The sequence below is a fragment of the Oryctolagus cuniculus genome, chromosome 9, assembly GCF_964237555.1.
Source record: "Oryctolagus cuniculus chromosome 9, mOryCun1.1, whole genome shotgun sequence".
Lineage (NCBI taxonomy): Eukaryota > Metazoa > Chordata > Mammalia > Lagomorpha > Leporidae > Oryctolagus > Oryctolagus cuniculus.
The window spans coordinates 70,774,692-70,789,654 of NC_091440.1; the positions used below are offsets into that span (position 1 = coordinate 70,774,692).

At 35.5% G+C, this 14,963-nt stretch overlaps 1 protein-coding gene across 5 annotated transcripts in view; it reads right to left on the reverse strand.

Moving 5' to 3' along the window:
* The window catches only part of INTS6 (integrator complex subunit 6), a 104,952-nt gene that overhangs the window by 35,720 nt on the left and 54,269 nt on the right, over positions 1-14,963 (reverse strand). For all 5 annotated transcript variants that reach the window (XM_051832218.2, XM_051832219.2, XM_051832220.2 and 2 more), the window contains 3 exons: positions 10,374-10,557; positions 5,577-5,702; positions 4,059-4,213 (listed from right to left, as the gene is read on the reverse strand). In XM_051832218.2, the coding sequence (XP_051688178.2) occupies positions 4,059-4,213; positions 5,577-5,702; positions 10,374-10,557 (465 nt within the window). The remainder of the gene's footprint in view (positions 1-4,058; positions 4,214-5,576; positions 5,703-10,373; positions 10,558-14,963) is intronic.

Genomic DNA, 14,963 nt, shown 5'->3' on the forward strand with positions numbered 1-14,963 from the left:
AGAGGAATGCGGGAGAATCTGCACACACAGGCCTGGCTGGGCACCCACCACCTCCCTGCCTGGCATATCAGCAATGACGCCTATGTCTCCACGAAAAACCAAAGGGTAGGGTTGATCAGCTTCCACAGAGCTGAACGTGTGGAGGTTCCTGGAAGGTGGTGCACCCAAAGAGGACCTGGAAGTTCTGTGACCCCTACCCCAGATCTCACCCTGTGCACCTCTGCATCTGTATCCTTTGTACCATTCTTATAACGGGCCAGTAAACCCACCTGTTTCCTGAGTTCTGTGAGCAGCTCAAGCAAATTAATCCAACCTGAGGAGCTGTGGAAACCCTGAATTACAGTTAGTTGGTCAGGGGCACAGGTGAAGGGGAAAGGCAGTCTTTGGATCTGAGTCCTTAACCTTTGGGATCTGACACTACCTCCAGGTCGATAGAACAAAATTCAGTTAGAGGAACTCCCCCAGGTGGTATCTGCTGCTACAGCACTGACCAGCTTGCCTGTTAGTAGGCAGCAAGCTCTATACCTTTAGAGGTCAAAGAGTCTTCTGTGTTGATTGTTGTGGTGTGAGAGCAGGGGAAAGATGGTTGATTTTCCCATCACTTATAAAGATCTTTGATGATATTACTTTATAAAGAACTACAAGGAGTTTGTAGGTTCCCAATATTAAAAAGAAATGATAAATGTTTAAGCGAACACAAACTTTAATTGTCCTGATTTAATCATTGCACATTGCATACATGTTAAAATATCACGTTGTACCCTAAAAATATGCAGAAATGTTATATGTCAATAAAAAATAAACATTTTAAAAAGTATTTTAGGCACTGGTGTTGTGGCTTAGTGGGTATAGCTGCCAGCTGCAATGCTGGCATCCCATATAGGCACTGGTTTGTGTCCCAGCTTCTTCACTTCCAATTCAGCTTCCTGCTAATGTCCTGGGAAAAGCAGTGGGGGATGGCCCAAGGGTCCCTGCATCCACGTGAGAGACCCAGATGAAGCTCCTGGTTCCTGGCTTCAGCCTGGCCCAGGCTTGATCTTTGCAGCCATTTGATGAGTGAACCAGCAGATGGAAGATCTCTCTCCCTGCCCCACCTCTGTAACTTTGACTTTCAAATAAATAAATAAATCTTAGGAAAAAAAAGTATTTGATGATCTGGTCACTGTCTTTCTACTACCACATCATACAGATCCTGTGTTCCAGCCATGCCAATCACATGCCCAAATAGGTCATCATCCATGTCCCATGTGTCAACCCTGTATTTTCTCCCTTGCATATTGCAAACAACCTTAGTTTTGAAGAATGAGTTGACAAGTACAAGGCTCTAGAGGCAGCCCTTCCTACCTTGTAGGACAAATACATCAGGTAGACAGGCCCTACCTCCTCTGCCTCAGCTCCATTCCACTAATACAGCTGGCACACTGTTCTCTGTGATGTGCATGTCTGACCTGCCCATGGAATGGTAAGGCTCAAGAGAATAAGCACTATGTTTTATTCATCTGGTGTCCCTGAACCTCGTTGCTATCTGACACACAGCTTTTTCTACCAGTCCACGAAACACACTTTTAAAAAATCCCCAAACAACCCTGAGATAGGATCTATTATCTCCATTTAGCAAATGGAAAACTGAGGCTTAAATAATAGAATTAACCAAAAACATATTTAACATGTCATGTGATTCAAAATCAATAAGTTTCTAGGAAATCGCACTTAATTTCAGTAGTCATACTTCTTGTTTAAAATATTATAAAAATTTCATCTCTTCTAATATCTACCAGTTACTAAATTCTGTCATCTTTCCAGTATTATCTCTTATGAGCCTCTCTCCTATCATCTTAACTCATCTCTTACATTATCCATAGCCCTCTAAATAAAACAACCTGCCTTCCAATTCCATTTAATCTTGCTGCATGTAACAATCAACAAATTAATTTTCCAAAAATGACAGTCTGTTAAAAACATCTTCAATTATTTTTGAAACCTCACTAGAAAAAAAAAAACCTCATATTCTTTAACTTTGCATTTAAAGTCACAGGCAATCTAGTTTACTCAATAGTATTCTCAATGTCCTACATGGATGTTACAAGCCTTCCATACTCAGATCCTTATCATTCCTCTAAATAAATCTTGTTCTTTCCTACTGAGATGTTTTTCTCAAACTATTCCTGCTCCAATTGAAATTTTACCCATCCTCTATCGCTTTTAACCATGTGCAAGACTACTAGAGCAATATTAATAGATACGGCTTTTAATTCTGATTTTGGATTTCTTTCCATTAAAGAAATAGAAATACAAATATGGATAGTATTTGTTTTATATGTGTTGAAAATGTTCCAAAAGAGAAAATAAAATAACCAAAGAACTGAAAGCTTCTTTATAAGGCTAGAGTAAGAAAGTATAATGGTTCAATCAGAAAAAACAAAATAAAGAAGATAATGAAATCTGTAAAACCTTACACACAATATACAACTTCATTAAATCCCTAATGAATAAAGGAAATATCACTTCATAGACTTTGTATAGATTCAAAGTAAACATTACCTGGAAAATATGACACAGTTTTAAAGTACAAAAGGTTTCAAAAAGGATTCAGTTAAATTCATAGTTGAAGGAAATATTATTAAAGACTGCTTAATGATCTTTGAAATATAATTCTTATCTTTTAAGAATATCAAAAAGAAACACTGTCATACTCTCTCACAAAATATCCCTTGAAGTCCTCAGATACTAGAGAAAAAAACTAATCTGAAAAAACTACACTGACAAGACTGAATAGATATTTTTAAACATTGACCCCATTAAGAACCATATAATGAATACTAATAAGCATGGTCAGTCAATAATCCTCAGTGTTCCTAAAAACAACTCACATAAACAAGACCAGAAAATCTTTTTTCTGCTTAGACTTCCAGATTGCAACATTAAATATAACCAAAACCATACAAGTCAACATGAATTTCTAAGACTAGATCACGTCCTGGGGCTAGCATCATGGCACAGTGGGTTAAGCTGCTGCCTGTGATACTAACATCCCATGTGAGTACTGGTTTGCGCCGGGCTGCTCTTCTTCCAATCCAGCTCCCTAGTAATGTGCCCAGGAAAGCAGGGGAAGAAGGCCCAAGTGCTTGGGCCCCTGCCACCCATGTGGGAGACCTGGATAGATTATCTGGCTCCTGGCTTCAGCCTGGCCCAGCCCTGGCCTTTGCAGCCATTTGGGGAGTGAGCCAGTGTATAGGAGATCTATCTCCTTTCAAATTAAATAAATAAATAAATAAATCTTAAAGGAAAAAATAAAAAAAGAATAAGTCTTAAAAGATGGCAGGCAAGCTATCAAAATAATTTTTCTTAAAGATGTATTTATTTATTTGAAAAGCACAGCTATAAAGAGGGAGGGAGGAACAGAGAGAGTGAGACATCTCCCATCCACTGGTTCACCCCCCAGATGGTCCCAATGGCCAGGGCTGGACCAGGCAGAAGCCAGGAGCCTGGAACGCCATCCGGGTCTCCCATGTGGGTGGCAAGATCCCAAGGACTTGAGCCATCTTCTCTTGCTTTCCCTAGTGTATTAGCAGGGAGCTGGATCGGATGCAGCTGGGACTCAAACCAGCACCTACATGGAATGCCAGTGTCACGGGTGGCAGCTTAACTTGCTATGCCACAACACTGTCCCTCAGAATAATTTTCTAAGCTTTCATTTATATTTAAATTGGGTCATCACTTCTTGGCCTTTTGGCTAAGATCAAGTGTAGTAAACTTTAAACTGTGTCCCAAAGACAAATCCTCATGCTACATGTTTACAGTCCTAAGACGAAATCTTGCTACATATCCAGATGGCAAAAATAAAAACATAAGCATATACTAGATTCTAAAGCATTCTTTTGCTGTTCCATAATGAACAATATGGTATATTAAAGCACATAACAGTTTATCATAGCACTGTGAAATCTATCTAGTTCTAGTAAATGAACCACATTTTTGACAACAGTACTTAAAAAAATTACAAAAAAAAGCAGCTATATGGATGCTATTAAATAGTCATAAGTTTCTCTCATACTTACTAGTGTGGGAGAATTCTGGTCTGGCCAAAAAGATTCTGGAACAGGCCAATGACCTATAGGAACCCCTGTTTTAGGATTTGGTCTGACATATATGAGTTTGTGACAGCTATGCCAAGGTTGAGATCCAAAAGGTCTTGATATATCTGGCTGTCCATCTATAGCAAAGCAATTAAGACAAAGCATACATCATTTGGGGAAAAAAACTGTAAAGTTAAATTATATTTATTATTACTTAATAAAAATGTCCTGATACTTCTTCATTCCTATATTTTCCTTAAATTTTCTTAAATGGCAGACTATTATCTCTGCTTAACATTTAGATTATAATTCACTAGATAGTAAATCCCAACTCTGAGTTTACCTCTTTAAAAGGAGGTCCCAGAGCATCTTTTTCTTGCCCAGTCAAAACATATAAAATCTATTTGGTGGTGAATATTTGTGTAATGAATGCCACTCTTCACCCCTACCCTGAAATAAGGGCAGGCATCCAATTTGCTTTCATCATCACACCCTCATTGATAAAAACAGTGCAAGTACAGGGTAAATACTAGGTAAACATTGCTTAACTATAGCCTCATAACTAAAAGAAAAAATATATTACACAAATCTAGATTCAAATCACCCATCTTTAATCTAAAATAATTCTAGCAAGAGAACAAGTCTCTTACTATTTACTTAGTGCCTAACTCTAAACCAGGTGTTAAAATAATTTTAAAATAAGTGCATTCTATTTCTAAACAATTTCTTAAAGAAGATTTTTTAAAGTTTGTTTTTTTTTTTTTTAAATCAGACACAGTGATACAACCTATTCTTATCGCCTGCTCCTTCCCTATACAGCTTTTGAATGCATCGTTCCGTCTTCTTTTTCTTCTCTTAACTACTCACTCTAGTAGATCCTCTCTGCCAGGTGTCCTTAACAATCTTCTAATTCTTGAATGAAGTTATAGACAATGCAGAGGATCTCAGTTGTAAACTGTCCACTGGTGCTACTCTAACTCCTGGTACCCATGGGTTATTATAAACAGTTCACTATCACATAAGCCAAAAATAAAGCTAGGTGAGGCTTGACTGGATTAAAAGAATCAAGCTTAACGGCAGAGGCTAGTTCCTTATTTCTCATCCACAAAACCCACTTGGTTCTGATCAGCTTGATTCCGGAAACAAAGGTAGCTAAGGAATTAAATAAATGGTCTTATAATGAAGGCACATGGGAAAAGCATGTATACTAGAGAGAAGTTACAATACTTAAAGGAAAATATGAGATTGCTTAACTATAAATGCTTACAAAGGTTTTTGGATCTTACTAAAATTTTAGATTGAACAATCGTTAATAAAAAAAGGTGATGCTACTGAACCACCATCAGTTAACCTTGATTTTCTTATTTAATCAACCCTCTTACCAAAGCAGCTTTGTCATCTTGATGATTTGGCCTTGTCAATCTTAAAATCAAATTTTCAATTCTACTTGAGTAATTTTTAAATCAAGTTAGAATTTCTAAAAGAAAAGTTCAGTAATACCTTCTACAGGGGAAGGATCTGGTCCTGCTTTTTCAAAGTTTATTACCACCCCACTTTGCACTTTCTGCACCAACGACTCCAGACACTGATTAAGCATTCTTGGAGAACACACAGAGTATGAACGGCCTGAGATAAAAATAACAATAACAACAAAAAACTAGTTAGTTGTGAGAGTTCCTACCTTTAGCAAGAAAGAACCACGGTGGGGTTTCAGACAGTATATGACCAATTAACAAAAATTCAATGGGAAAGGGTATTGTCTTATGAATGAAGGAATAAAATTAGTTATTTTCAACCAATCAGTAATCCTATTTTTGTGAGATAATGTAATTTTTTTCTAATTATCACTAAATGGAACAGAGAAAATTTTGATTTAAACACACCAAAAGGAAAAAAAAATCACATTTTTTACGTAACACTATATCCAGCTTTCTCCAATGTAATTTTTCTTTAAAACACACACACATGCATGGACAGACACATACAAACACATACGCACACAAAAATATCCAGTAATGATACTTGTAAAATCTTTATCCAGCATTGGAAAAGTATAATCACTAAGATTTATGCTAATCACATAGAAGATGCTTAAAGTCATTTATCTGGTCTGCTAGCAATTATTGCATATTTTTAAAATGTTACATTTTGATATAAAGATAGTAGCATGTGCTTTTCTAAATTTTATTTGGCCTATGTACTTGTGAACTACCTCTTAAATGAATTTCTCTTTAGTATATTTTAACCTATAACATCTTTAGTTTATAAACAAAATGTTACTGATTTTTTTAAATGATATTAGTAAAAAGACCTTTGAAACAAAAATTTTCAACAAAAACATCAAGACTTTTTGCCATCTGATACCACACACACTAGCCAGATTGGATAACGGAGAACTTGAAATATGACTAGTCTTAAAAGAGATATACAGTAAGTACAAAATATACACCTGATTTTGTAGGTCTCATATGAAAAAATGTGAAATACCATTAATAATTTTTAAATAATTCCATGTTGAAATATATTTTGGATATACTGATTTAAATAAAACATATTACATTAACTTCACTTCTTTCTTTTTAATATGGCTACTATGAAACTTTTTATTACGGGACTTAAATCAGAGTTCTATTATACAGTACTGATACAGACCAACATTCAAAACCTTCTGAGCTAAAACTCAACGTTCAACCTAACATCTTACAATCTCATTTGTAATGAGCTCAAGATAAAGTCCTACTCCTTTATAAATACAGCCAATTATTTCAGAAAACAAGTTACACTATTATATTTAACATCAAATTACTGATATCAACTTAACATGATTTGCTAGAGGCTACTCAGAAAGAGAACATTAAGCAATAGTGCTTCAAACCCTCATAAGTAAGCATTACTTAAAAAATAAGTATCACATTAACAACTTACCTGTAAATAAAATAATGACCATAATTGTAACAATATCTACCAACTACTCAATATATGCCTGGCAGTGTTCTAAGCTTTTTATCATATTAATATAGTAATAATCATATAGCTTATTCCTCTCATTTTACAAACAAGAAAACCAAGGCACAAAGAGGTTAACTAACTTCCCTAATTTAGTACAGTGTACAGCCAAGATTCAAGTCCTTACAAGGTACGAGAAACTTTACTGTAGATACACTTTGTACACCACAAATTATGTACTAATTTGAAACAATATTTAAAATATGGAACCATGCTTACTTGAATAAAGTGATTTTAAATTTCTCCTAAATTAAGCATATACATAAAACAATACACAAAAAGGCTGACCATCTTTATACACAAACCACTTAGAAGATTATATATAAATGTTGATATCTAATGTCATATAATTTAAGTATTTTTCCAAAATGTTAATAAACAAATATTTAAGCATATGACCAATACTATTCCCCTAAGCTATATCATAAATAAGCTGGTTAGAAAAGTATATGCAAAACTAGTTATCATCTTAAAATGAAGTAAAATTACCAACAAAGATGTTTTCTTAAAATTAGAGAAATCAGATGTCACCCTCTATAAAAAGCCCTCCAATGGCTTCTCAACATATTTGGAAAATAAAACATATTATGGCCTAAAACTGTATTCAATATCTGGCCCCTGCCTGTCTCTCTAAACCTATATGCAACTCTGCTCCTCCCTACATAATCACCCACAACAGCATTCCTGTTGCTCCCAAGTGTACACAGCATGTTCCTTCCCTTTATTTCTTCTGCCTAGATCTTCCTGCAATTAACTCCATTATTCAGGTCTCTACTCAAATGTCACTTCCTCTAAAGAAAACATACCTAGAATTCTGCCTTGAGTTACTCTCTAATCTCTAACCCTGTTTACTTCTTTATATAGCTGGAACCACTCAATAAAATTATGCTATTTATTAATTTTACATGGTTATTATCTAGCACCCAGTTCAAGGACATAACTTATATCTATTGTTTCTGATGTACTCTCAGCATCTAGAACAGTCATTTGGCAAACAGTGGGCACTCATTAATTACCTGATAACACAAGAAAAATGTTTACAATAACTGTAATTGTGGAATCTTTTAAAAGCACATAGAAAAATACAACAAAATATTACTTTTATAATACAGGCAAGTTTCACTTTTTCCTTAATTAATATGAATAATTCTTTGACGGTTAAATAAGTGCGCGTGCACACATACACACACACACACACACACCATTCAGCACAGGAATTGTTAGTAAATAACTATATTTGGACAGTACAATACCAGGAGACATTTGCTATTTTGTTCTTTCTACTTTTCTGGTGTTTTATCCTCAAACTTTCCTGCGTGAACATTCTTTCTTTTACATTAAAAAAGAAAGAAAACACATTATTCAGATATATGAAAATGTGAGTGGCATCTGAGCAAGGTTCCCATTATTGCTAGCAAGAGCACGAAAAGGGGCAAATGGATGATTATATTAGGAGGGATTCAAACTAGATTTAGGGAAAGCTTCCTCATTTTTTGACTAAGATTTTTGGAGCATTGAAAAATATTACCAAGGATGACTTCAGAATCTTCTCCTTTGGAGGTGTTCCTTTCAAAGAATAAACAAAATATCTTTAGTACACCACTGCCCAAAGGCAAAGATACCAACTACTACATGATGTCTCAAGGTTCTTTTCAGATCCTCTCTGATTATACCACTCACTTCATTTCACACTAAATATTCCTGATTCCACAAAACAAAAGTCATAGCACACATATATATATAGTCCCACATCTTCATCATAATCCTAAGTTGAGACTTAGTGATTCATAGTAAGAGATTTCCAATGAAAGAATGTTTAAATAACAGCCTCAAAGCCCTTCATGATCTGTTAAGTAAAAAAACACTTAGTTAAAAAACAAAATCAAGATTTTAACAAGTAGATCAATTCAAAGCTGAAAACAAAAATTTCTTAATATATAAATGTACATCCTCCCACAGAAACAATTAAGACTACCAGTAAAAAATATGATTATCCATATACATAGGAAACTGTTAGCAAATGTTTCAACTTAGATAACAGGTTGTCCCTAAGAATATATGCCTACCTCTCTTGGGCGGGGAGGGTAAATCATATTGTGTGGAAATATTAAAACAATTCACAGAGTTATTTGGTGGGAGCATTTAATAATGTGAATAATAATTTCCTAACTTTTCCCACTTCATATACCTCTCTAAAGCTAATCCCTTTCTGTCTGTGAACATTTGCGGATTTCTAAAATTCATGGAATTTTAGAAGCAATGTATCTAAAATATTAATCAGCATTTATAGTTTCTCTTAACTTACGTAGCTTGGCTATGATGGAATCTCAATAAAGCATCAGCTTTGGCTGGAGCCCCTGTCAGAGGCCCCATCACATATGAAACAGCAGTAATGCCAGATTTCAACATTTTAATATCAGACTACTTAGGTGAGAACTAAAATGTTCCATGAAAGCAAAAACACCATGCTTGCTGTATTCACTATTAAAGCCCTAAAGCACACACAGTACTCAGGACAGATTGAGTATTCCTTATCCAAACTGCCTGGGACCAGAAACATTTCATATTTTAAAGTTATTTGGATTTTGGAATATCTGCAGAGACTACCAGTTGAGCTTCTGTAGTCCAAAAACTTGAAACCCAATATGCTCCAAAATCTAAAACACTTTGAGCAAAACATTCAAAACATTCTATATTTTGAAGCATTTCAGATTTCAGCTTTCTGCATTAAGGATGCACAATCTGCACATAGTAGGCACTCAATATAAACTTAAAGAAATTAATCTACTTGGTAGTTAATCTCACACTGTAGAAATTCTGTGTTCATTACAAGTTCTATGTCAAGATTTCCATTAGTGTTCACCAAGCACAGTGGCCACCTGATTCCTCTAAGCCATCTACCTCCTTGTCTCTGGGAAGAACTGCCCTTATCTAGGCATAAACATCAAATGAATGATGAAATGATGCTCAAAGCATTTTCCACAGAAAATGATGCTACAGCATTTATAAATCATTGGCAATCTTTGTAGACAGAAAAGTTAACAACTTCAAATACCAGCAATTTCACATCTATAAGGATATTTAAAAATTACCATTCACTATCAGATCCATTATTAAACACACCCTATTAAAACAAAACCATTAAGCCATCATTAATTAGTTTTGAAATCATACACTAATTCTAAATAATTTGTTAAGCAAAAACAAATATGAAGTTTTTGAAATGTAGATTTTAAAACACTCAGGTAAACTCCGCTTTTTAAGTTGAATTACCGCCAGCATAAAACTTACCGCCTGTCACTTCACACATTGGTGTGATGGCAGAATCATCCAAAGGCACGCCTGTCAACTGTTCTGATTCTACTGACATGGTGCCAGGCAAGCGCAACACTAATGCAAAGAGTCTCTGATCCCAGCGGAAAGGTTCCTTGGTCAATTCACTTCCAGGCAAAGGAGAATTAAGAGGTAAATGGAGCTGAAAGTAGAGGGGAAAAATCTGTAAGATTTCCATACACCATATTCTTCAGAAGGCCACTTACATTAAAACTGCACTGAGCTTCCTATTACTCCAAAAACAAGCTACAAATAAATCCTCATTCAAGTACAGTTAAAATAGCACATGATATCATTACCTTAATTTAAATTTTACTCTGAAGAATTGCATTGAAAATTAAATCTGTAATACTGTAATGCCTTTCAGATTTTGGCTCAACTAACTGCCAGGTACTGGAATGATTCCAAATAAATCATTTTATTTAGTCATCAAAACAATTCTGTGACAGATACCTTTTATTCCTCTCTGGGCCCAAGTCAATATTCGTTCTATTACACAAAGCAGCCCCAAACATCTTTACAGTACCTTATCAATTTAAAATGTTTCGTTTTATACAAGATATACATTCTCAAAGTATTTGCATAAGAGTAAATTCTGCCACTAATTACACATTGAGTGTAATAAAGTAGTGATTCTTATCGTACCTGAATAAATAAATGTAGAAGAGATTGGAGTGTGTGTTTAATTAATGCTTTTCCCCACTGCCATCAGATTTGTTAAATAAGAATCTCTTTTAAGATTCTTAAGAATCTTTAAAAGTTTTACAGTGATTCTAATGAGCACCTCTGCATCAAGAAAATTCAGCATACCAATAGATTGCACACATCAATCTTAGTTTCACCGGAAAAGGGACAACCAGACAGCAATTGTAAAGGTATTCTTACCAAAGAAGAAAAAGACTAGGAAGACAGAAGAAATAGAGACTGGTCAGGAGGCAAGGGGAAGAGACAGGAAGGAGAAAAGGAAGAGAGGGGGAAGGAAAGGGAAATGGAAGGGGAAAAAGAAAGGCTTATTCTAAATCAAAACAAACCTTTTGTTCTAACTACCAGTTTGCCAGGAATACAAGATCAAGTTAAACATCACTACATGGAAGCAAGCAGTCAAATCCAAAATGAGACATTCTATAGAATGAATGACCAACATCATGGAAAAATCCAGGGTGGGGAAGAGTTGGAAATGTCACAGAACAAGAGAAAAAATACAAACAAAAGAAAGCTTTCTGGAAACAATCAGGAAAGATTTAAATATGCTATTAGAATTATTAATAGTATTTGATAATGGTATTGTGCTTAGGGACACAAAAGTTCTTATCACTGTAAGACTTTTAAAAATAATGTCCAGGGCCAGGCATTTGGCACAGAAGATGCCGCTTGGGATGCCTGCATCCCAACAGAACGCCTGGGTTCAAGTCCTAACTCAGCTTGCAGCTAATATACACCCTGGGAGGCACCAGGAGACATTGTTAGTACTTGGCTTGACCACCCATCATGGAGACCTAGACTGAGTTCCCAACTCTTGGCTTTGGCGTAGCCCAGGTCCTGGCTGTTGTGAGTCTTTGAGAAATGAACCAGCAGATGGAAGCACGCTCTTGCGCATTCTGTCTCTCTCTCTTTTTCTCTTTCTCTACCCAACTCCCTTCCTGCCAGCTTTTCAAATAAATTTAAAAAGCAAATAAACAAAGCCCAAGATCAGAACACTCACAGACTTATTTCCACAAATATTAGAAGTTTGGTTTTTTTTTAATAGAACACAGTTACAAATTATCAAAATTAACTGCCAAAGTTTACAGTAATTTCTTCATAAAGCAATACTTAATTACATTTCCTTACAGCCCTTCTAAATCTCAGAGACTTCTGAAATTGATAAATTGGAGACTGAAGTCATTCTACACTTATTGAAGATTCGATTCTCTTCATTGACTTACATCAAATCCTTAAAAACAGCTCTGATTCTATTCTAGGAAGAGTTCCTAGTGAAGCTGTGCTATGCTTGCTGGCACCTCTCCCCAAAAGACTCATGCCAAGAGAATATGCTGTGAGACTTTACCACGATCAGCCAAGATTTTGTGACCATGGACAGGAGTCATGAGCTTTTCCTCTGGCACCGGTCCTACTGCAGCAGAAGGCAGAGGCAAGAGGAAGGAATGCTGAAGAAGTTGGGGCCAGGACGTTCTCTGAGGAAGGTTCCCAAACCTTCAAGGCTCTGGGACACTTGCAAACAACTCAAGGAACAGCTCAGGAACTCCAGACCCTCGCTATTACCACACCCTGCCAGAAGACAGGGGAGAAAGCACTGTTTATATATAATCTTCTTGCACCACAGACCAACCAACCACCTTAGTATTTAGGAAATACAACTACCAAATGTTTAGCCATTTTTTTCTCTAAAATAGCAGAAACAACAAAGCACCTGTGTCACTGGTTAGAGAGGATTTTAATTGTTAATGCAACTGCTTGGCATAGTAATGGGTACCTGAAACTGCTTTGAGAATTCAGGGACAACAAACACTGCAAAGAGACTGTAACACACACACACACAAACACAAACTAATCATGTGATGATGAGCATCTGCAGAGCAGAAAATAAACAACAAAACAGTTTGCTTTTACAATCTAAATCTAGAATGCATTGAGTCAAAGTATTTTTACAAGCATTTTACAACACAGCTATTTCAATTTTATAAAACCTTGTGAATTCTTATTTTTCTATTCTTATTTTTCTCCCCCCATATAACCATCAACCTCTCACCACCAAAGGGTAGGAGAGAATTCCATGTAGTGGAAACATATTATTAAAATAGGAAGAAGTAATGCCAAGCAAACAGGAATAAAAGAGAAAACATTTGTAAGTAGACTGAACTACCCAAACCTGAACTTTACAGCTGAGATTCTAGTAATATCATAACATCACAAAGAGGAAGATTATTCGGTAGTACTTTTCAACGCAAATTGCACATAAATCAAGAAGAGAAATATAAAATTAACCATTAGGAAAATGCAATTAAAATGAACAGAATTACGGTAAGTGAAAATTTAGCAAAGGAACACCCAAGACGAAATCAACATGGCCTTTTAACAAGTGGAAGGATGCTGAAATACACTGGTTACTGCATAATACAAACCAAAGTATCAGTGAGATATAATTTCACACCCATAAGGTTACCAAAAATTTTATAAGTTTGAGAATACCAGTAACAAGAATATAAAAACAATGTGAACTATCAACTTGAAAGTCTAATAAGGCAATCAAAAAATAACTGTGGTAGGTTCTCATATTACCGCTGACAAATAAACTAGATCATAAAACAATCATGTTGGGGCAATTCAATATATATACATAAAAAAAACACAAATTATAAAGGTACAGCTTGATGAAATTTCAAAAACTGAACATATTTGGGCAGTTAGCATACACATCAGGAAAGATTATTAATTTATGCCTCTTCCAGGAACTACCACTCCCCAACTGATTATTTTTGCCTGACTTTGAACTTTACATAAGTGGAATTATACAGTATGGTCTCTCTGGCTTATAGCCTCTTTCATCACTATAAAGGGTGACATTCATCCACACTGCACATGAAACATGTAGAGCATTCATTCATATTGCCATACTACGTATGGGTCTCTGAATATACCATAATTTATTATCCATTTTTCTGGAGGGTAAGCACTTGGGTTATCTGTACTATGAAGAGTGTAACAACAAAATACCAGTACACGTCTTATGGAAAACACATGTACACTTTTCTGTTCAGAATATACCTAGGAGGTGAACTGAGGGGTCATGGGGCATGAAAATATGTACTTTCATTTGACACTACCAATTTTCCAAAGTGGTTGTGCCAATTTATACTCCCACCAGCGGTATGTGGAAGAACAAGGTGTTCTAACACATAGTATCAACTATCTTTTTCATATTAGCCATACTGGTATGAGTAGAGTGGTATCTCAGTGAGGTTTTAATTTCCCTGACGTCTGTGGAAACTGAATACCTTTTCATACATTTATTCACCATTTCACTGTGTTCTTAAAGGTATGTTCTTTAATGTATTTCTTAAAGTCTTCTGCCTTCTTTTTTTAACTGGGTTGCCCATCGTTTTCTTATTGACTTGAAGGACTGTTAATATAATTCCAATATCAGTCCTCAGTTGGACATAGGTACTAACACTACGTTCTCCCAGTCTGTGTGTGACGTCTTTCATTATTTAAGAGCTATCTTTTGATAAAAAGAATTTACCTTAATTTTGTTTTCACAGTTTGAGGACACAAAGATCTTGACAACTTTCTCCTATGTTTTCCTCTAAAAGCTTTATCATTTTATCACTTAAAATTAAAACTGAAATAAATTTCTTACATTAGGTGACTATGCATGTGTGAGTCTATTTTTGGGTCAATATTAGATAAAAATAAAGGGTAGCATGTGACATGATATGCACAGAATCTATGCACTGTTAAGAATAAACATTACTGGAGTGGCTATTTGACGCTGTGACTAGAACACTGCTCAGGATACCCACATCCCATGTTGGAGTGCCTGGGTTCAAT